The sequence below is a fragment of the Peromyscus californicus genome, unplaced genomic scaffold (assembly GCF_007827085.1).
Source record: "Peromyscus californicus insignis strain IS unplaced genomic scaffold, ASM782708v3 Scaffold_20__1_contigs__length_68692818, whole genome shotgun sequence".
NCBI lineage: Eukaryota > Metazoa > Chordata > Mammalia > Rodentia > Cricetidae > Peromyscus > Peromyscus californicus.
In genome coordinates this window covers 48,746,157-48,769,941 of record NW_026294503.1, presented here as the reverse complement: position 1 = coordinate 48,769,941, position 23,785 = coordinate 48,746,157, and the positions used below count along the sequence as shown (strand labels likewise).

At 48.6% G+C, this 23,785-nt stretch overlaps 1 protein-coding gene across 5 annotated transcripts in view; it reads left to right on the top strand.

Annotated features, from left to right (window-relative positions):
- Efcab6 (EF-hand calcium binding domain 6) overlaps window positions 1-23,785 on the top strand; it is a 198,538-nt gene that overhangs the window by 11,602 nt on the left and 163,151 nt on the right. For all 5 annotated transcript variants that reach the window (XM_052748505.1, XM_052748503.1, XM_052748501.1 and 2 more), the window contains 2 exons: window positions 11,938-12,086; window positions 22,473-22,684. In XM_052748505.1, the coding sequence (XP_052604465.1) occupies window positions 11,954-12,086; window positions 22,473-22,684 (345 nt within the window). In that variant the 5' untranslated portion in view covers window positions 11,938-11,953. The remainder of the gene's footprint in view (window positions 1-11,937; window positions 12,087-22,472; window positions 22,685-23,785) is intronic.

The following is a 23,785-nucleotide window of genomic DNA, read 5'->3' as shown; positions in this document are numbered from 1 at the left end:
ATATGTGCTCGGTGTTTTGTCATGGTTCCCCATCTCATGGCCTCCTAGGGAAGACACATGGAAATTCATGAGACTTGCGGTACTATGAAAACTTTACTAGCACTTTCTACTTTTCAGTAGATGGGAGAAGAGTGAGGAGTTATGGGTGGTGATAAAGGGCGGAGTGATCTTCAGGCATGGAAGGACGGGCAGATGGTGTGTGTTGCATGCATTTCATGTGTGTGTCTAGGCATTGAGTGTGTATCTGTAGTGTGTATGTGCATGTGTGGTATGTATATAGTAGAGGTACATAGTATGGTAAGTGTGAGGGGTGTGTGTAGCATGTGGTGTGTATAAGTGCACTGCGTGTATATGATGCATGTCAGGTGTGTGTATGGTGAGCATGTGGTATGTGTGGTGAGAGTGTGGTATATGTGTGGTGACTATATTGTAAGTATGTGTGGTATGTTCGTGGTGGGTACATATGGTACATGTGTATGGTGAGAATGTGTGTATGGTAGGTGGGGTGACTGTGGAATGTGTGGTAAATATGTGTGATGAGTATGCATTATGTGTGGAGTGTGTGTGGAATGTGTGTGGTGAGAGTATATGGTATGTACGGTGTGGGTAGTGTTATAGTGTGTAGTGTATATGTGGTAAGTGTATGGTGAGTGTGTAGTGTATATGGTGAGTGTGTGATATATGTACAATTGTGTGGTGAGTGTATGTGTGGTAAGTGTGTGATGAGAATATATGGTGTATATTGTGTATATAGTGTATATGTAGTGTGGAGTGTGTATGGTATATGTGTGGTGAATGTGTGTATAGTGATTGTGTGGTATGTGTGGTAAATGCCTATATGGTGAGTGTGTGGTATATGTGTGGTAAGTGCCTGTATGGTGAGTGTGTGGTATATGTGTGGTGAGTGCCTATGTGGTGAGTGTGTGTGTGTGTGTGTGTGTAGTGAGTATATGGTATGTATGGTGAATGCATGTGTGGTATATGTGTGTTGTGTGTGGTAAGTGTGTGGTGAGAGTATATGATGTATATTGTATGTGTAGTGTGTGTGTGTGTGTGTGTGTGTGGAATATAGTACGTATAGTATATGTATGGCAAGTACCTGTGTGGTGACTGTGTGGTATATGTGTGGTGAGTGTGTGTATGGCGAGTACCTGTGTGGTGAGTGTGTGGTATATGTGTGATGAGTACCTGTGTGGTGACTGTGTGGTATATGTGTGGTGAGTGTGTGTATGGCGAGTACCTGTGTGGTGAGTGTGTGGTATATGTGTGATGAGTACCTATGTGGTGAGTGTGTGGTATATGTGTGGCAAGTGTGTATATATGGTGTGTGTGTGTGTGGGTGTGTGGGTGTTATGTGTGGCAAGTACCTAGGCAGTGAGTGTGTGGTATGTGTGTGGCAAGTGTGTATATATGGGGTGTGTGTGTTATGTGTGGCGAGTACCTAGGCAGTGAGTGTGTGGTATATGTGTGATGAGTATGTGTGTGGCGAGTGAGTACCTGTGTGGTGTTTGTAGGGTGAGAGAGGCTGCTTGGTGTCACGAAGCTTGTAAGTCTAATTTACAATTTCCCCCATCAAAGTAGAGTGGCAAATCATGGTGGGTGCAGGGCCTGCCGAGGCAGTCCTGGTGCCCAGGGGACTCGGGGTGGTGGGGAGGCTTTAGTGATAGGGCACAGCTGGTGACAGCTGGTGGTGGGCAGTGCAAGGTGGGCAGAAGCCAGCTCACATGACCCACTTGTAAGAGAAAGTGGGAACAAAAGGACGCAGTCTTCACCGTCCCAGTTCAGCCATCTTGGCACCTGCTCTCCCTGCTGTCCATGTGAGGAGCAGGTATTTAGGGTGTTTGGACTCCGACTCACTGCGCCCTCTCTTTACCTTGTTCTAAATGCGTTGTTACTATATATTCTTATAATCACCATTTCCAGCTCATTAAAACACATTATCTTGAGGAGTTGTGCTTATTCGGCTTTTGGGCTTATGAGGTCTGTTTTGTGCTGTGACGGGGTAGGTTTGAAAGCCCAGCAGCATTTCTTAGGCGGGGTTCAGGATAAAGGAGGGGGCCCTGCAGGGATGAGGGAGGCCCCAGTGAAGGAAGGCTGGGACTCACACAGGAGGCTGCCGTCATGGAGACTGGTCAGTGTATAAGCACGGTTGTTTCTGCTAAATTGAATTCAGATGGCTGGCTAAATTGTTTTTTTAAGATACCCTATCATTTGGAAGCAGCTGGCAGATCAGCTCGCGTCCTTCTAATTCCTACGTTGAGAACTGTAGACCGGGGCTTGCTGCAGCCGTGAAGTCTTAAGATGGAGGCAGTGTGAGACACCAGGCTGGGCTGCCCATGTCTGTGTCAGGACCCTGGGTTCCTCAAGAGTGCTAATGCCTGCATGTATATATTGAACATACATCTGTGTGTGCTCATGTGGAGGCCAGAGGTTGAGGTTGGGTGTCCTCCTCTGTCGTTCTCCACTTTGCTTATGAGACAGGGTATCTCACTGTCTTGTGAGAGTCTCTCACTGTCTTGTGAATTGCTGGCTTGCTGTTGTGGCTAGCCAGCAATTCCTAAGGATCCTCATGCCTCTGCCTGCCAGCACTAGGGTTACAGGCACAGACTGCCATATCCAGCTTTTCACTTTGTGTGCTGGGGATGTGAAGGAAGGTCCTCATGCTGTGGTGTGCACCAGGCCCTTTACCCACTAAGCCATTTCCTCCCAGGCCTCCTTTCCAGTAACTGCAAACTTGGGGTGTTCTTGTGGGTTGATAGTGAAGGTTCTTTATTCCCCCATCAAACCTGTGTAAGCCCCATTGTCCACACAAATCCCTCACACATGCACACATAAACCCACAAATGGCCGGGCGGTGGTGGCGCACGCCTTTAATCCCAGCACTTGGGAGGCAGAGCCAGGCGGATCTTTGTGAGTTTGAGGCCAGCCTGGGCTACCAAGTGAGTTCCAGGAAAGGCACAAAGCTACACAGAGAAACCCTGTCTCGAGAAAACACACACACACACACACACACACACACACACAAATGTGCAAGTGTGTAAAAGAATGAGGAATAAGTTTAGTTTGGGTCTCAGCCTTAGTGACCCAGTAAATTTGGCCCTTTTTTCCCTCTCCAGTGTTTAATTTCCCCTTCTAGAAAGATACAAGTAACAGTATCTAATCCAGGAGATTGTTAGAGTGCTGATGACTAGATACTCAGCAGCGGGAGAAATGGGCACTAGGTCCTGTGTATGAAGCTGGTAGACTCATGCCATGGAAGATTTGCTAGCTTTTTGCATTGTTTTGACTTAAAAGGTGTGTATGTGGAGGCTTTGTGGGGGAGCTTTGAAAAAGCCCCATGGCCTATGTTTATCAGTCCACTTCAGGGGTTTCTGAAGTAGCTGGCACACTTGTTCAGCCCAGCTCGATGTCACCTGAGAGTGTGTTTCCAAGAGGAGACATGCGAAGCTGAGTTAATGGTTCAGGGACACTGTACCCTTCGGTGCTGGGATAATATACACATTTGGCTTTTGTTTGTTGGTTTTAAACTTCATTTTATGTGTATGGGTATTTTGCCTGTATGTCTGTGTACCACCACACATGTGCCTGATGCTGGCAGAGGATCACCTGGAACTCGAGTTACAGATGATTGTCAGCCACCATGTGGGTGCTGGGAATCGAACTTGGGTCCTCTGGAAAAAATAGCCAGTACTCTTAACCTCTGAGCCTTCTCTCCAGCCTATGTCTTTTTTTTTTTAAAAAAAAAAAAAAAAAAAAAAACATGGCCGGGCGGTGGTGGCGCACGCCTTTAATCCCAGCACTTGGGAGGCAGAGGCAGGCGGATCTCTGTGAGTTCGAGGCCAGCCTGGTCTACAGCGCGAGATCCAGGAAAGGCGCAAAGCTACACAGAGAAACCCTGTCTCGAAAAACCAAAAAAAAAAAAAACAAAAAAAACAAAACAAAAAAAAAAAAAAAAACATGGCTTCTAAGGATCAAACTCAGACTCAGATCCTTACATTTGCAAGGTAGTAATTTACCAATTGAGCCATCTCCTAGCACTGAATTGTTTCTATACATATTTGGTTTTTTAAATTCTTTTTGTGTATAAACATTTTGCCTGCATATAGGTATATGCACCATGTGTGTGCAGTGCCCATGGAGGCCAGAAGAGGGTGATGGATTTCCTGAAACTGGAGCTACAGATGATTGTGAGCCACCATGTGTGTGCTGGGAACCGAACCCAAGTCCTGTGGAAGAGCAGTAAGGGCCCTTAACCACTGAGTCATTGCTCTAGCCTCTATGATGTGTCTGTTTTATTCTTAATACATATAGTAATTTGTATAAGTTTATAGAATATTGTTTGACCTCTTTTATTTTTTGGTGGTGCTGGGGATTGACTCTGAGCTTTATATATACTAAGCAAGTGGTGTACCATTGAGCTATGTCCTCAGCCTCAGTATATCGTCTGAATACTTGGATTCTGGGTGTAAGGACCAGATCAGGGTAACTGGTATGCTCATCACTTCTAACACGCTTCGTTTTCTGTTGCCTGGAACGCCCAGCCTCTCCGGGGATTCCACTGTCTTCTATTTGTTCAACTCGGTTCCCACGCAACACTGAGTCCCTACATTCTACACTGGTATTTTTTAAAGAGGGAGGGGCCCCTTGTTCCTGACCGTGTGTGTGTGTGTGTGTGTGTGTGTGTGTGTGTGTGTGTGTGTGTGTGTGTGTGTGTATGTGTGTGTGTGTGTGTGTGTGTGTGTGTGTGTGTGTGTGTGTGTATGGGTCCATGTGTATGAGCACATATGCAGAGGCCAAAGACAGTCTCTTGCCACCTTATATTTTGAGACAGGGTCCCTTACTGAACCTGGAGCTTACCAAGTCTGTAAGACTGGTTGGCCAGAGAGTCCCAGGGAAGCTCCCATCTCAGCCTTTCCTGCACTGGGGTAGCTAAAAGCCTGCCACCGTGGCCAGCTTATTCACATGGGTTCTGGGGGCTCGAACTTAGGTCCTCACACTTGCATAGCAACTACCTCACCGACTGTGCCCCCCCCCAGCCCTGTTTCTGTATTATCATATTATCGTGTTCTTCTGCCCGCTGACTGAGATGGAAAGACACAGGCAGGCGAGAGGGGTGTGTTTCCTCATGTCTCGAGCACCCAGGTGTGGCTTGCTTTTGCTGTAGCTTTTGCTGAGTGGATACTTATTTGGCATATGTTTACATCATGAACGTTTATGGTGACTGTCCAATAGGGTCTGTTTCCAGGACCATTCCAATCAGCCCTTTGGAGCTTCTGTGCGGTAACTGCATCAAATCCCCCTGTGTCAGTGGGAAGGAGAGTTGGAAGTGTCTGAACAGATCATCCAGCCATTCATTCTCCTGAGGAAAGGGGGTGGTTCCCTGCCGGGCTCGCAGCGGCTTCGGGAGGAATTACTTTTCCTAGGATGGTGGTTTTTCTTTTTCTTTTTCTTTTCCCATGTTGTCTTCGGCTAAGTGTTTCCCGAATTGAACGGCTTTGTATTGAAGTAATAAAGCACACCTCAGGCAGTGGTTTTGGGTTGATTATCTCGCTCCTCAGGTGGCACAGTAAGGCATGGGGCCAAAGCCTGGGCAAGCTGCGTTGTTATTAAGAAGGGGATTTATGGGGAAAATAAAAACCGCAGGCCTGTGCAACAGCATGTGCTGCAAGGGCTGTGCTTCTGCGGATGTGCATGCCTGAGGAGAGATCCCGTGCTACCAGCCTCTCCACCCCTCAGGCTTCCAGGAACTTCCTCATCCTGTAAAGTCACAGGACCGCTTGGGTCATCAACTAACATGCAAACTTGTATAGCCAAGGATGACCTTGAACCTCTTAGCCACTTGCCCCCACCTCTCCAGTGATGGGATTGGAGGTGTGCACCATGGTCATAGCTACCTTTTGACAACTTGACATAAACCCAGACGTGGTTAGGAGGAGGGAATCTCAACTGAGAAATTGCGTCCATCAGATTGGCCCATGGCATGTGTGTGGGGGCAGACTGGTAATTGGTGTAGGAGGACCCAGGCCACTGTGAGCAGTGCCACTCAAGGGCAGGCAGTCTAGTTGTATAAGAGAGCAGGCTGAGCAAGCCAGTGGGCAGCTCTCCTCTATGGCCTCTGCTTCAGTTCCTGCCTCTGGTTTCCTGAGTTGGCTTTTCTGGCTGATGGACTACACGTGGTAAGCTCAAATAAACCCTGTTCTCCCCAAATTGGTTTTGGTCAGTGCTGTATGGCAGCAACAGAGAGAAAACCAGGACAGCCCCACAACTGGTTTTATATGGTGCTGGGGATTGAACACAGGGCTTGGTGCGTTCTAGGCAAGTGCTCCGCCAATCAAAGCACACCCTTGGAGCCTTGCCGTCTTTACTGTCTGTCCCTCTTCATGGCGACAGTGTTAGGACCGAGAGGCCCAGGATTCTACCTGTTCTGTTCATGGATCCCCAGCCATGTTAGAAGGGCATTTAATAACTGTGTGTTGACCCTATGAACGCACAGCCACATGCTTCAGAACCTGTAGGGTTCTGGAAGCTGATCTGTGATACTGTGACCCCCTGCTTTCAGTGCAGACGAAATCAGCTGGTTCTGGAAGACGAGCCCTGCTGGGGCTATAAGGTTCTGATGGGATAAGCCACATGCTGTGGTTTTGATGCAGATGGACTATAAAGATCACGTGTAGAAACTTGGTCCCTACTGTGCTGGCATCACAAGTGATGGGACCCTTAAGAGTACGGGTTTAGAGCCAGGCAGTGGGGGCACACACTTTAATCCCAGCATCTGGGAGGCAGAGGCAGGTGGATCTCTGTGAGTTAAGAGGCCAGCCTGGTCTACAGAGTGAGTTCCAGGACAGCCAGGGCTACATAGAGAAACCTTGTCTCAAAAAAACAAAAACAAAACAAGAGTAGGGGTTGAATTATAAGTGATTATGTAGTGGGGGCTCTGCCTTTGGGAGGACTCAATAGTTTTGTGTGTGTGTGTGTGTGTGTGTGTGTGTGTGTGTGTGTGTGTGTGTGTACAGACACCTGCACAGATCAGAAGAGGGTGCCAGATCCCCTAGACTGCCATTCCAGGCAGTTATGGTCCAGCCTATGTGAGCCCTGAGAAGCAAACGGAAGGAGAAGCCAGTGTTCCTGACCACTGAGCCATCCTTTTCGTCCAATGGCCATGTGTTTTTGAAGACTTACATTTAATTTCAAGCAGTTTGGCCAGATCAGGACCCTCTTGATAATTATGGTGCAAATCCGGACTCTGCCTCAAAACAAAACAAAACCCCTCAAAAACAGAGTTGCCAACCAAGCAGGTTCATTGCCAGGCACACCCACAAGTGAACCAAAGTGCACCCCCACACAAAAGTGTGTGGGTGTGACTGTCACAGCAACACTAGTATCGGTTCCCAAGAAGGGGGAGTGCCGCGCCTCTGAGCGAGGCCCAGCCTAGGTTAGCCTTTGTCTGTCAGCCGCCTTTACTTCCCAAGGATGCATCCCATCTGGCTGTGCTGTTGTTTTAAGCAAGTTGCTAGGTTTGGTGAGTTGGTGTTCCTGTGTCACCTAGAGCACTGGTCTCTGGCTGTGATTTCTGGTGCCGTGGTCTGGTTTCTGTCCGGCCAGCGCTGGCTTTGTAGATGTGTGGGCAGGCGCTGTCCTCTTGTGCCCCCGTCACTCAGGGCAAACACTTGATCACCGAGTGCCGTGTGAGCCCTCCCTCTTCCTCCTCAGAAGCGTTGGTGGTTGACCGCCTTTTAATTATTCCTTGGGCATCTGGTAAAAAGCACTAGTTAGTCATGTGACACTGGACTTTCTGGGGCATCATGCTTCTTGGATTTCCTGCTTCTTCCTAAGTTCCAATCCCCCGTCTTCCTCAGAATGCTTCCGTTTTTCTCTTGGTTGCCCAATTCTACTGATTTTCTTTAGGATCCTTATTTCTGGAAGGAGGGTAGTAATGGTCCTCCCATTTCTAATTTTAAAGGGTGTTCTCTATTTTTTTCCTTCGTCCCCCTAGTATTTATCAACTTTGCTAATATTTCCAAACAGTGACCTTTCTGCTCTGTGGCTTTTTCTCTGCTGTTTTGGGCCCCAGACTTCAAATTTCTTTCCATCTAGTCACTTTGGTTTTCTTTCTCTTTCTTTCTTTTTTTTTTTTTGGTTTTTCGAGACAGGGTTTCTCTGTGTAGCTTTGCGCCTTTCCTGGATCTCGCTTTGGAGACCAGGCTGGCCTCGAACTCACAGAGATCCACCTGGCTCTGCCTCCCGAGTGCTGGGATTAAAGGCGTGCGCCACCACTGCCCGGCTTCTTTCTCTTTCTTAAGGAAGAAGCTTAATTTATTCGTTTGAGATTAGAACAAAAAATACAGATACCTGGGGCCAGCAAGGTGGCTCACTGGTAAGAGCGCTTGCCACCCAGCCTGACGGCTTGAACGTGGGCCCCAGGATCCACATGGTGGAAGGAGAAACATGACCCCTGTAAATTGTTCTCTGACCTGTGACCACCACGTGTGCACTGTGGCATACACACACACACACACACACACACACACACACACACACACACACACACACACACACTGAATAAGTAAATGGTATAAAATAATTAAATGTAAGTACCTGTCTCACAATGTTGAAGTGTTGCTTTATAACCCCTCCTGTGTGCTTCATGTCCCACCTAGTGATGTGGGCGCTCTCCTGGTTTCCTTTGACCGTCTGACTGTTGAAGAGCATGCTAATTCATACACAGTTGTGAATGATCTGGGTGATTCCTGTTACTGACTTATAATGTCATTCCTGTGTGGTTTAAGAGCATATTTTGAAGATTTCAATCATTTCAAGTTTACTGAGGCAAGTTTCTTCTGATATCATCTATTGGGACTAGTTTATTGAGGCAATATCCTCTGATGTAGTCTATCAGGAGAACGCTGCCTTTGGTATTTGAGAAGAATTTGTATCCTGGTGAGTAAGTGTTCTGTAGGTATCTGTCAGTTTGTTGGGGCTTTAGTGACTCTCAAGTCTTGGCCTTTCTTTTTAAGGTTTTGTTTATTTTATGTGTAGGAGTGTTTGCCTGCATGTGAGTCTGTTCACAGTGTATGTGCAGTGCTTATGGAGCCAGAAGAGGGCCTTGAATCGCATGGGACTGGAGTAACAGAGGGTTGTGAGCCTCACGTGTGTGCTAAGAAGTGAACCCAGGTCCTCTGGAAGAGCAGCCAGTGCTCTTAACTGCTGAGCCATCTCTCCAGCCCTTGATATCTTCTAAGTAGTTCTGCCATTGTTAATGGTGGGCATGGAAGACTCCAGCCATGGGTGTTGAAATGTCTGTTTCCCCATCTGCCTGTCCAGTGATGTCAGGGGCCTCAGTGCATCCGGCTCTGCTCCAGGTGCACATGGCTTCTCTTAAACTTGCATCTCCTGTCTGACACACTCTGACTTTACTGGTATGATTTCTGAACTATATAACTTTTCTTTGTTTCTGAAAATGCTCATTGAGAGCTTTTGCAAGAAGGTCTGCTAGTGATGAATTACCTGAATTTTCATGGGACCAAGGAAACCTTCTTTTCTCCCTTACTTTTATGCTGGATATAGGATTTAGCTTGTTTTTTTCTTTTAATATTTTTTAATTGAAAAATTTTTTTCATACAATATATTTTCATAGAACTCTTCTTGGTTGCCTTGTTTCTGAAGGCAAGTATCTGTGGGTCACCCTTTCATTTAAATATTGTTTTTAAAAAGATTTATTTTATTTTAAAGCATGTGTTAGTCTGTGTGTGGTATGTATGCATCATGAATGCAGATACCCATGGAGGCCAGAAGAGGGCGTCAGATCCCTTGGAACTGGTATTACAGGAGGTTGTGATCTATCTGATGTGGGTGCTTTGAACGAAACTCTAGTCTTCCTTACGTGTTCTCAACAGTTGAACCATCTCTCTCCCCAGCCCTGGACCATACTAAAACTTTTGTTGAAAACTTGGCATTTGAAGTAATTCATGGATGGGATCACGGCAGTCATGTTCCCATCCCTTCCTGTGTTCTGTTATTGTTTGTGGTTTGATGAGCTTTATTTACTTATTCCCTATCTTTTATGGTTTGGTGAATTTTCTAAACTCACTTTGTAAGGTTGAGCCTCTCCTCTGCACAGCCCCCAAGTGACTGGTTGATTAACTTTGTAGTCAGCTTATGATGGGACGTTTTCTAAGTGCTTGGGAACAGCAAGTCTTCCAAGTTTCCTGGGTGTGGCATGTGCTGGGACAGTCATTCCTCCTCTCCCAGGCAGGGATGTGTAGCTCTGCCTGGCCTTCTCCCCCTGGTTGTGCAGACCCTCAAGGGCAGCCTGAAGGGAGAGTTTGAGACCTTCCCAAGAATGCACCTGGCTTTCGATATACCCACAGCCCTGTACACTTGGGTGGCCTGCTAGATTTCCAGGAAAAGGGGGAACTTTCCAGAGCCTCAGCTTTCTCTTTAAGGTTTGGCTAGAAAATTTTTGCCCCATTGCCTACCCATTCAGGAAGCTGTGATTTTTAATTCTTTTAAATTACATTTATTCGTATGTGTGTATGTGTGGGCGTAGGGCGTATGCCATGGTATACATGTGAATGTCAGAGGACAACTTGCAGGAGTGGGCTCTCTCAGTGTGTGTGCACGCACAGAGTGCAAGTGCATGTGTAAAGGTCAGAAGACAAATTTATTGAAATCAGTTTTCTCCTTCCACCCCATGGAGCCTGGGGATCGAACTCAGGGTTCATGCTTGGCAGCAAGTGCCTTCACCCTCTCAGCCCTCTTGCCAGCCCTGACATCTGGCCCTTTTCATGAATAAATGCTACCAGATTGCCATAAGGTTCACTTCCACAGTGCCAGCATTCTTGGGAGGCTCTCGTGGGTGCCGTTTGGAGATGTTCAGGGTCCTTGTGTGTGCCTGTTTTTGCTGCTGCCTTTGTTAACAGTGCTGCTCTTCTTGAGCACCCAGAGACACTGAACAGTCTCTTGGTTTTGTTTTCTGAGACAAGCTCACCTTCTGCTGCCTGCCTCCCCCTCCCAGTGCCGGGGTCACAGGTATTCACTACCACATCCAGCAAGAGTCAGAACTCTTCACCTCTTACTCCTTGCCCAGAAATCAATCAGCAGCGCTAATGCCTCCCTAATTTAAAGAATTATTCTTGGAGAATTTTATATATGTATGCGATGTATTTGGATCATATTCACCCCTCCAGCCCTTCCCAACCCTCTCACTTCTCCCTCCCGACTTTCTTCTTCTTCGTCTTCTTCTTCTTCTCCTCCTCCTCCTCCTCCTCCTCCTCCTCCTCCTCCTCCTCCTCCACCAACTGAGTCCAGTTAGTACTTACAGTATATGTGCATAGGTATAGGGCCATCTATAGGAACATGGGCAACCTACCAGCACACTCCTGAAGACAACTGACTCTCCCTCCCTCAGCAGCAGCCGCCAGTAGTTCCTTTGCTAGGGGTGGGACCTCTTGAGTCCCTCCTCCATCTGTGCTGGATGCTGACTGGCTTGGACTGATGACCACTGAAAATATATACTGAAATATGTACATGTACTGAAAGCCCACAGATGCCAAGCCAGACTATTATACCCAGCAGAACTGTCTGTCATAATTGAAGGGGAAAGAAAAGCTTTTCACGATGAGAGCAGGTTGAAGGAATGACCACCAAACCATCACTGCAAAGGGTACTGGGAAGAGAATACTTCAGACTTGAGGAAGAGAGGTATAGCTAGAGGCAACAGGAAGAAACAAGGTTAGCCTCGTGATTAAGCAGAGGAGGACCAAGACAACAACACTTAAATAACCATTATCTCTGCCCTTCTGAAGTTCTTTGGACCTGCTGAAAACACTCTAAACAGGACTTAGTGTTCCCCTCAAGGATGGTCAGAAAGGAGCGTCTAGGAAGCCGGCCGTGCTGACACAGTGAAGATGCTGTAATCTGCTCTGCTTCCTCTCACAGGGATCTATTGCGCAAAATGGCGATCTTACCAGACTGGCATACCCTGTACCCCAGCACCCAGAAGATGACGTACTCCCGCCCCCACTCCTCACCCTGCAGAACGCATTCAAGGACTGCCTTCCAAGATGTATGCAGGCCCTCTTCGTCAGGTGAGTCCTCACAAGTGATCATAGCACTCTCCATAGGTACCACTTACTGTTTGACATGGGCTCCGTTAAAGGCATACCATGCGTCATGTTCCGATACCCTCCCTGTATCCTCTATGGGGAAATGCAGAGATGGGCCCATCAAGGCCACTTCCATCACAGATATGTATAGTTTTAAAGTGAATTGTCAGGATTTGAACCCAGGCTGTGTGATCCTGGACCCTGTCAGCTTAACGGTTGTTCCTCAGTAAATGACAGTTGTACAGATTTGTGCTTGTTCCCCAGTAGTCTTAGGTTAGCAGAGGAATTGAACAGAAGGTACCTCCCCCAGCCATCTTGGTTTTCCATTACACAACCTTCTAATTGCATAGTTTGGAGATTTACATCTAGATCAAGTTCATGTTTTTATGAAGGGTTTAAGGTCTACATCTAAATTTTCTCCCCATCCTCTTCCTCCTCTGACTTTTTTGAGACAGGGTGTCATATAGCCTGGACTAGTCTCCAACTTACTGTATAGTCAAGGATGACCTTGAACTTATGATCATCCTGCCAGCACTTCCCAAGCACTAGGATCATAGGCTTATGCCACTGCGCCCAGTTTATGTAGTGCTGGGGTTGGAACCCTGGGCCTCATGTACGTTAGGTAAGCTCTCCATCCATCACGCCACATCTCCAGCCCTGCACTCACTGTTTACACTGGCTGTCTGTTTGCTAAGACTATCCTTACCTCGCTGCATTTTGCTTGTTGAGTAACCGGCTACCCGGCAGTCCACCATACGCCTTGCGGAAGTTTGTTACCCCCCTCCCCCATTCTGGTTGCTTCTGCATTTGGGAATTATGAGAAAGCAGCTACAAATACATATTTGCAGAGTGTTTTTTTTGGGGGGGGGAGCATGAGAATTGTTAAGCCATTTGGATTCTTCATTCGGTTTAAAGACTACAGAATTTGACTTAATATTTCCCCAAATTATGTATCTTTAGATCTTCACTCATTTCCTCCTTAATGCTTTTGTTTCTTACACACATTTTTTTGAGCTCTGGTTCAGGATGAGCACCTGTTGATAGGTGCTGAGAATGGAGTTGGGTCTGATGAAAGGCCGGCCCTGCAGGGATGTAGCCAGAGAGAAGGAAATGAGGAAACTGAATGCTGAGTCTGAAGCGTGCACGACAGCAAGGCTCAAGCAGGAAATCTGAAGGATGCAGGATGGAGTGGGGGAGGGAACTGGGAAGGACAAATGGGTGTGCCCGCAAGCATTACAGGCACGAATCTCACTGGACACATGCTTGCTGGTAGTTGGGGAGACTTTACTCCAGCGGTCCTGTGTGTCACTAGTGAGCCTGGGGACGCAGGCTTGATATCTGACGGCCACCTGTCTACCCTAACTCGGCTCTGTTGTTATGGTGGTTTCTGATGAAAGAATGACAGAGTAAAACGTAGAGCCGTTCCAGAGCACAGCTTCACGTCTACAGAACAATGCAGGGCGGGGGTGGGGGTGGGTGGGGGGTGGAACACAGCTTCACGGCTACAGAACAGTGCAGGGAGGTGGTCTTAGTATACTTGACAATCCTGATAAAGCAAAGACTAGTGTGAAGGGGGCTACTGAGTCCAGGCATCCATCTCCCAGAGTTCTTTTTTTGTTTGTTTGGTTTTTTGAAATAGGGTTTCTCTGTGTAGCTTTGGAGCCTGTCCTGGAACTTGCTCTGTAGACCAGGCTGGCCTTGAACTCATAGAGACCTCTTGCATCTGCCTCCTAAGTGCTGGACTAAAGTGACTAAAGGTGTGTGTCATCACCATCCGACTACTCCCAGAGTTCTATCTATCTATCTATCTATCTATCTATCTATCTATCTATCTATCTATCTATCATGTATACAGTATTCTGCCTGCATGTATCTCTGCAGGCCAGAAGAGGGCACCAGATCTCATTACAGATGGCTGTGAGCCACCATGTTTGCTGGGAATTGAACTCAGGACCTCTGGAAGAGCAGCCATTGCTCTTAACCTCTAAGCCATCTCTCCAGCCCTACCAGAGTTCTTAATTAAACACTACTGGAAGACCCTCCAGAAGCTGGTACAAATGTGCTTCCTCCAAAGAATATCACAATATCACATGCGTTCATTGATAAGTTTCCCAACAGAATAGTATCTTGTAAGATCTTGTGCATTAGCAGAAGCAATTACATTTTTTGTTTTTGTTCTTTCAAGACGGGGTTTCTGTGTGTAGCCTTGGCTATTCTGGAGAACTTGCTCTGTAGACCAGGCTGGCCTTGAACTCACAGAGATCCACCTGCCTCTGCCTCCCGAGTGCTGGGATTAAAGGTGTACGCCATCACTGCCCAGCTTACATTTATGTTTTAATTCCATTTTTTTAAGTGTAAATGTGTGTATGCTAACACATGCAAATGCCTGTGCACACACAGGTGTGTGTATACCACAACATGGGGGTGTGACAACTTTGCATGTCAGTCCTTGCCTTCCACCTTATTTGAGGCAGGGTCGCTTCTTCTTCACTGCTGCATAGGCCAGGCTAGCTGGGCTTTGCAAGCGTCTGGGAACTGTGTCTCCCAGGCATGCAGGGGTTAAAGGTATCTGCCCCGCCTTCAGTGTTAGAGGGGCTTTTGGGAGCCCTGTGGTTATCATGTTTGCAAGGCAAGCTTTCTCCACTGAGCTGTCTTCTAAGCCCCTGATGATACTTGTCCAACGATGATTTAAATGCCCCTCCTCAGGTTTAGCTGGGGTGCCTTTTTGCCGGTTCTGTCAGTTGCCCGTTTCTACACAGCAGATTGATCTTTATTACTGGCGGGCCTAAGTTTTCTTCGGATGGAGCTGTGCGGCTCGATCCGCCTCCGCCTCAAGTGTGTTTCTTCTCTGCCGTTTGCTTTGCACGTTGGCCGGCCATGTGAAAAAATATCCGCCCAAGTGTTTTGTCCTTTTAGAAGTTGTTTCTGGGGCCGGAGAGATGGATCAACGGTTAAGAGCACTGGTCATTCTTGCTGAGCACCTGGCTTAGTTCCCAGCCCCGACATGGCAGCTCACAACCATGAGAACTACAGGGGACACGCTGCCTTCTTCTGACCTCCGCAGGCACGAGGCAGCTGTGTGGTGCACAGATGCACAGGCAGAGTGCTCACACGCATAAAATCAAATAAATACATCTAAATTCTTTTTCTTTTCTTTTTCTTTTTTTGAGACAGGGTTTCTTTGTGTAGTTTGGAGCCTGTCCTGGATCTTGCTCTGTAGACCAGGCTGGCCTCGAACTCACAGAGATCCGTCTGGCTCTGCCTGGAGTGCTGGGATTAAAGGCATGCGCCACCACCACCTGGCCTAAATTCTTTTTATAGCTATGTCTATAGGATGCGGAGACTGCTCAGTCTGTAAAGCGCCTTCTGAGAAAGCGTGAGGGCCAGGAGTTTGATCCCCAGAACCCAGTGAAAAAGCCAGGCACAGTGGGGTTTGCCTGAAATCCTAGCGTGAGCGAGGCAGAAACAAGCAGATCCCCGGAGATCAGTGACCAGCCAGCCAGCCTTGTTCAGTTGGTGAGCTCCAGGCCAAGTGTGAGACCCTGTTCAAAAAAAATAGTGTGGAAAGTGATAGAGAAGGATGCTTGAGTTGACTTCTGGCCTCCACACACATGTATGTACATGTGCCAAAGGACCCGAGTACATATGCACCCCCCTCCTGCATACATACACTTAAATATACACACGTGTGTCTGCCATCACCACTCTCCACTCCCAGGGGACACCATCAGCTGTTCCGCACTCTCTTGTTCACATGGATTTGGAGATGTGGCTGTGTAGCTTGTACAAGCAGATGATATCAAATAAGTACAATTGCCACAATGTACCCTTTTCTTTTTAAAAACAGTTTTATCTGGGGCTGGAGCAATGGCTCAGCCGTTAAGAGCACTTGCTGCTCTTGCAGAGGACGGAGTTCTACTTGCTGCACCCACATCACACAGCTCATAATGGCCTGCAGCTCCAGCTCCGGGAATCTGATGCCTGCTTTTGACCTTTGTGGGCACTGCATGCAGGTGGCACGCCCCCCCCCCCCACACACACTCACACACTCACACACACAAATAAATAATACAGATGAAAATAGTACGTTAAAAGTATTTTATCTTTGTATTTCAGCTTCGCACTCACTCGTTCTTTCATTCCATGTAGTCTGCTACTAAGCCAAGCCCATGAGCTGCCAGCTGGGTCTCCAGGGGCCATCTCCTGCATCATAGCCCTCCTGGATTTGAGTCATGGTGGCAGGGTAGATCTCCAGAGTCCTTTCGTTTTCCAGCTCCACCAACAGCTTCTGCATGTGGAGGGATGTCCACTGACTCCACCACTGCCTTATGATTTCTATTGCTGTGAAGAGACACCATAACCACAGCAACTCTTATAAAGGAAAAACGTTTCACTGTGGTGGCTGGCTTACAGTTCAGGATTTTAGTCCATTATCATCATGGCGGAAAGCAAGGCAGCGTGCAGGCAGATGTGGTGCTAGAGAAGGTAGCTGATAGGCCTACATCTTGACTTGCAGGCAACAGGAAGTAGTCTGAGACACTGGGTGTGACTTTAGCCTATATTAGACCTTAAAGCCCACCTCCACAGTGACACACTTCCTCCAACAAGGACACACCCACTCCAACAAAGCTATACCTCCTAATAGTGCCATTCCCTGTGGGGGCCATTTTCCTTCAAACCACCTCGATTGCCTTGCCTTGAACCTGCAGCAGGCTCCTGATAGTCCATGGGCAGAGACTCCATGTGTTCCATAGGGGTTGCCTTGCCTCTTCACCTTGTAGCCAGCCTTTGGAGAATAGACGCCTTGTCTGTAGGAGACCTAGGGTGCTATCATATAGCTCTCTGCCACCTACCTGGCTGCTCCTCACATGTAGTTGACCAAGGCCCTGGGGTCATTGTCTGTCTACCATTACATGTGGCTACTGAATATGGAGTTGTTTTCTTCTCATCCTGTCTGGGCTGTGTCTGTTCCCTCATCTCTGCAGAGAGAAGGCACTGTCTCTCTGGACTGTTGAAGACCAGCTTGTCCTTTGTGATATTTGGTTTCTGTTGTAGCTTCAGGTCTTGGCTTGGTTTGAAACTGTACATATTTTTAACCCATCTTGCTGGCCAGCATGGTAGGGCTAGAGTGACAGTCTACTGTAATTCTCTAGTTCTTAAACCGACAATGGGAAGCTGGTCCAGCTGCCTTCCAGGAAGATGGCGTTGGTTGGTTCTCCCGGTAGCCGTGGAGGAGGTTTGGGTCTGGCTTTCATTTCTAGTCTGAGGGCCTGCATCGGCCTTGTGCCTGAGGTGCTACATCAGGCTTGTAAAAACCAAAAGCTGCTCTCAGGTACTCCCGCAGATTTTCCAGTTAATACTGTCTGCTGCCTTCAAATCACAGCTCTGAGTGCCAAGTCAGGGCTTCTTGGAAAGCAATTAAAAAATACACAAAAAGTCTGAGAAGAGATCTCAGGGTAGAAGCGTGTATTGCGAAGAGGGTCCCCTGTGACACCCAGCGGGCCAAGGAATTGCTGTGCACTCTAGCTGATTCTCACCACACAGCTCCTCTGTGGGAACCAGCTGCTGCTGGGAGTCTCAGCGGCTGGGAGAGGAGACGGGAGAGTGGAGGGGCTCCCGCCTTGCTGAGCATCCTCAGGGGTCTGATGGCAGGTTCTGGAGCCTTCCTCTGCCTTCAGGCTCTGCTGGGTTCGGTCTTCTCCCGCTGTCCCTCCCCTGGCTCTGTGTCATGGAATGTCCCGTGTAAGCAATCTGTAACCAGTTCTGTGCTGATTTTCTCCCTAGGCTCCAGGGCACATACCTGCTGCCTGGCTGGCTTTCTGTTTGCACCTCGGTTGCCAACACCTTACACCAACTCCACAAGGTCCTTTGCCCTAGTACTCGGCCACTGGCACCATCCTTGGTCTAGGTCCTCACAATGAGCATGGATCCAGGGTCCTAATCTGCTTCTTTGGACTCTGCCTGTCCCCACGCCACACAGTCTACAAGACCTGGTCAGTGCAAGAACCAGCAGACCATGTCTCCTTTTGCCAGTCTGCGATTTACATCCAGGGAGGCACCAGGGTCAAGCCACACCCACTTCCTTGTGGGCTTGATGCATGACATCTCTGACCTTCTTCCCTTGTTTCTTGTCCCTGAAGTCCATTCTCTGCAGTGGCTGGAATGATGTATTGTCATTGCTCCCCTGATGATCCCTGGGCCTTCCTCTCAAATTTTAGGAAAACCCTGGGCCGGACGGTGGTGGCACACACCTTTAATCCCAGCACTTGGGAGACAGAGACAGGTGGATCTCTGAGCTTGAGGTCAGTCTGGTCTGCAGAGTGAGTTCAAGGACAGCCAGGGTGGTTACACAGAGAAACCCTGTCTCAAAAACAAAACAAAACCCCAATCCTTTGTTCAGGTGCTTGAAGCCAACACGCAGGCGTCCCACCTTCCCAACACTGGCTCTTCCTGCTTCCTGCATAGCCACCCTGGTCTCTGTTCCCTTAGACAGACTCAGGTCGTTCCTACAGAGAGCTCTTGCCGAGCTGCCATGGTCCATGTCGAATGCGGTCACCTCTGCTTGCTAGCTGCCTGGCCTGTTTCTGACGTTCTGATCTTGGCTCCCAAGCTCCCTGGGGAGGGATCCCGGACCGCCTGGCTAGAGCGGGCCATGGTGCCACCTTCCTACACCCTGCTGGTCTCTTGCCACCCTTGCTGCATTCACTACCATCTGTCGTCACCCCGTGGCATACTGGCTGCCTGCCCCTTGTCTGTCTTGTCCCCTCCAGATGGTAGCCGGGTCTGTCTGCCCGCTGCAGTGTGCTTGGCACCAGCAACAGGGGCTGGCAATGATGGGTTCCTGGTCAGCAGCTCTGGAATAGTGAATCCCACTTTCTACAAAATTGGGATTTCGCAGATAAGCCTCCTTACCTCCCCCTCCCTCGGTGCTTCCCTGCCACGGGCTTCTGGCTCCCACATGGCATGCCCTACCCCAACCTCTTTGATCTCCATATTATAGATTCAGCCTTCTAGAGGGCATGCACACTTAGACACCCCACACTGGACTCAGGAATTCTCTCTCTAGCCTTGTCCTCCTCTGCCCCAGGTGTAGATTGTAGGGGGATAAAGCCCCCCTCCCACACACAGTGGCTTTAAAGAATAGCAGTCATATATCCCCCATGGTGCCACTGGTCTCAGGCACAGGTGTGGCTGATGCCATACACAAACCAGGGGCTAGAGTCGGGAGAGAAAACTCTTTTCCGTTCTTGTTGGGAGGAGCGACAGCGTGACTGTGGTGGTTAGTTTGTTAACCTGGCACAATCTGGCCTCACCTGGCTGGGGGTAGCGGGGGCTTCATGAGGAGTTGTCTGGATTGAGTTGGCCTGTGGACATGCCTGTGAGGGATTTTCTTAATTGGGTTGCTTGAGGCGGGAAGACCCATGCTGGATGTGGGCAGCGCCATGTGGGCCAGGCTCTGGGCTGCATGAAAAGGAGAGGGAGCTGAACACAAGCATAAGGATCAGTCCATTGCTGCCTGTTTTCGTCGTGGACGGGATGTGACCGTGGCTTTGAGTTCCTGCTGCCTCGGCTTCCCCGGATGATAGACTGTAGCCTGGAAGGGTGGGGACAAATAAGCCCTCTCTCCCTTAAGTAGCTTTGTCAGGGTATTTTTTTATCACAGCCACAGGAAAAGAAATCAAGACTGACGGTGTGAGCAGAGACTGCATGGGGGAGGGCCCACTGTGGCCGCCGTGGAAACTTGTTTCTCCTGAATCATTCTCTGTCCCTTCGGTGGAGGCCGTGACCAACCTGTCAGGCTGCGTGGCCTCCACTGTCTTCCCGCTTCCCATGACACGTCAAATCAAACATTCTGGGATCTCTGCTCTTGAAAAATTTCCCCTTTTGACTCTGACTGTTGGGGAGAGCTCCACAGGCATGTACCTGAGCAGCTGGCCTGACCCGTCTCCACACTCCAGCCTCCTCCCGGGCCTTCCTCCTCCATGCGGTGATAGAGGGGAGGGGAGGGAGGACATTGGGTTCTGCCATTCTGTTGATGGTAAGGTCATGGTGGCATCCCATAACCAGAGCATGAGGCCCAAGGTCTGGACCATCCGTGGCTGTGCTGCCTCCACTGGACTCCTCTTGTTTGTTCCCGTGGCAGCCATCCCCTTCATCCCTGCTCCTAGTTCTCAGGGACCACCAGTTACAGCACTGTGCTCACAGTAGCTGGTGGAAACAAAGGAGGAGAAGGGTTTCCGTCCACCATGGTGGACCAGCTCAGTTCGCCAGAGTGTTCGGTGGATGATCACATCACAGTGGACCAGGACGGAGGCGGGGGAGCACACACACCAGGGGCTCGATATAACCTTCAAAGGCCCCTCTCTAGTGATCTGTTTGTAGCAGATAGCAAATAGGTCCTACTTCTTAAAGTTTCCACAGCCTTTCCAAATAGCGCCACCATTTTGTGCTAGAAAGCTTCCATGTCACTCCAAAGCGGCCGCCTCATTTCTAAGTCTTCAGATCACTGCCCATGCTGATCTCCCAGCAGAAGTCTTGAGAGTGAGAGGCATCCTGGTCTCCTCGGGCACCTCAGTAGGGACTTGTACAGCCCTGGGCTGTGACAAAGAGGACTTGCCCACCGCCTAACCTTACGTGAGAGTGGAGTAGATATCCATCACAGCGTGGCTTGGGAGCCCATGTTGTCTCTCTGTTACCACCTTTGGCTCAGGCAGCTTACATTGTGACCCAAGAGAGCCCTGGGAATGATTCCATCTGTCACTGAGGTGCCCTCTGAAACCCTGATCTGGCTCAGGCCACCTGAGGTGAAAGCCTTCCCTCTCAGCTGCTAAGAAATTTGTATTCTAAGGGAAGTAGCTAGAGCCCAGGCTCCCTGACTACCCTTGTGACTATAAAAGACAAGGCCTCAACGAAGCTTTTGCCACACACTGGAGTCTGCTGTAATAAACGTGAGGGGCTGGCCAGGCCACTGTCCTCAGCCTCCTCTTTGCTCAGCCCGCTATGGAATATCAAACGGAGTACCCAGTGTTTACACCCGGCCCTGGGGTGCTTTGAATAATTGCATTTCTCTCCACAATTGTTCCTGTCTGCAATAGAAGTCAGGGAGGCCTGAAGCCTGTCACCTCTCATGGGTGACCTGTGGACCTCTGAGGCCTGAAGCATCAGTTGGGACTCCCCTTGCCCCTAGGAAGTTGAAGCCCCTGACACTTATCCAGAGCATGGTGAATGTTTTCATACCAGCTTTCCACACCCAGGCTGTTCATGTCTCCAGCCTTCAAAAGGAAAAGGATCCCAGATAATCAAAATTTCCCCCCAAACTGCCAAGGTCATATAAGGTAGATAGGCTGCTGTAAAGGTTGATTTACCTTATCAGCGGATAAGGTGCTTGCTAGATAAACCTGAGAATTTAAGTTCAGATCCCCAGCACCCATCAGGAGTGGTGGTGTAATCCTGGTGTTAGGGAGGTGGAGACAGGAGGATCCCTGGGTTTTGCTGGCCCATTAGCTCTAGGGTTTTTTTTTTTTTTTAAATAAATACTTTATTATTCTCTCTCTCTCTCTCTCTCTCTCTCTCTCTCTCTCTCTCTCTCTCTCTCTCATTTCTTGAGACAGGGTTTCTCTGTGTAGCCCTGACTGTCCTTGAATTTGCTCTGTAGACTGTCCTGGCCTTGAACAGAGACATACCTACCTCTGCCTCCTGAGAGCTGGGATTAAAGGAATGCACCACCACTGCCCAGTAGCTCTGGGTTTAATGAGAGGCCTTGTCTCAAAAAAAAAAAAAATAAGGTGGAGCAGAGATGGAGGAAGACATCCAGTGTTGACTTCTGGCCTCCACATTCGCACGTTCCCATCCATGTGCACTCACATGGACACACGTGTCCTCACACACACAGGAAAGATTCATTGAGGACTGTTGAGGTGGTTCAGTAGGTAAAGGCACTTTGCTGTCAAGCTCGATGACTCGAGTTTGGTACCCAAGATCCACATGATGGGAAGAGAGAACCCACTCCCCCACTGTCCCCTGATCTCCACATGCATGCCATGGCATTCCAGCAACCACATACATAGGTATACATGTACACACACAAAAAAATTGTAAAAAAAAAAAGATTGACTTATGAAATACATTATTTCTTCCACTCCTCAAGGTTTCTTCTCATATCCCATGGCCTTGTAGGGAAGGCCACCTTCACCTCTCTCCCTTATGGGTGTGATCCTGTGCTAATCAACTTCCAGAAGTGAAAACTGGATTTTCCTTGGTGAGCCATCAAATGAGTAGATAACTGAGAATAAGAGAGGAAGCTGGACTCGGCAGGCTGGATAGCATCTCGGTCTAAGCACACTCACTAGGTATCTCTCTCATCCACAGCCACAGCTATTGCCAACCCAATACTGTCCTCGTTAGATGTTGAACGGATCCTGTCTCAAAGGATTTCCTGCAAAAGGGATGAAATAAAAAAAGTCTTCCAGGTACTCGACCCGACCCACAGCCAGGCGGTGACGAAGGGGGACCTGAAGCGCGTCATCACAGCCTTCCTCCTGCCGCTCACGAGAGAGCAATTCCAGGACTTGCTGGCTCAGGTAGGATAAATGGCACTCAGTACGGGCTTTTCTGGAAAAGCGGGGGGGGGGGGGGGGGGGGGGGGGGGCTGGCAGAGGAGCACGTGGCCTGTTCTGTCTTCTCGTTGACCTCCGTGAGCAAATGGAGTTGTGATCACTGTTCATCATTCACTCGAGTTCCGGCCAATAAGGATGACATGATCAGTGTTCACTTGCTCATATTTTGTACACAACGTCGTCTGCCTGTCATTTTCTTCCTTAAAAAACTTCTATATAGAAGTATTAGGTCAATTTTTATATATGTAAAGATTTGTTTGCTAACTTATAATTTTTTGAGATACAGTCTCACTTTGTAGCCCTGGCTATTCTAGAACTCATTATGTGGATCAGCCTGGCCTTGAACTCACAGAGATCCACCTGCCTCTGCCTCCCAAGTGCTGGGATTAATGGCATGCATCCTGGGCTCAACTCCTGTGTGGGAATGTTGTGAACTTCTGGGTGGGGGAGGTATTGTGGAGGATATGGTGGCTGCTGTGTAAGCTTGAGGATCCGAGTCTGGGTCCCCAGAACCACATATCAACTGGCACAGTAGTGTGCATCTGTCACCAGTGCTGGGGATGAGGAGAGGGGTGGGGACAGGCAGGTGTATAGCCAGTCAGTGATAGAGGAGGGAAACCACTGTTGACTTCTGGCTTCTGTATGTGTGCACAGGCCCTGGGATGATGCCAGGGCCTGGGGAAAGATGTGGATGGTAAGTGTCCTTGGGCCAATCACTGGTCTACCACAACCAGGGTAGTGGAAAGAGAAAAGATTTCTGGTGCAAACTCCCAGAGCCCTTAAGAAAAGGAACATAAACTCAGTAGGGATTCAAGTTAATAAGTCTGTGTGCATCATAGCAACTACAAGAATGGCGAATTCAGCTGGGGCATTAGGAGCATTCTTTCCAGCATGAGAATTGAACTTGTGCACACATGTGTACACATACATGTAATAATGCTTTACTTCTTCATTCATTCTTAATCATGGTCTGGCTTCATGCTATGGTAGTGCTTTTAAAAGCCTATTGCATGTTAGAATTTGATGTATACACCACCCCAGGCTAATATGCAGGTAACTGACACA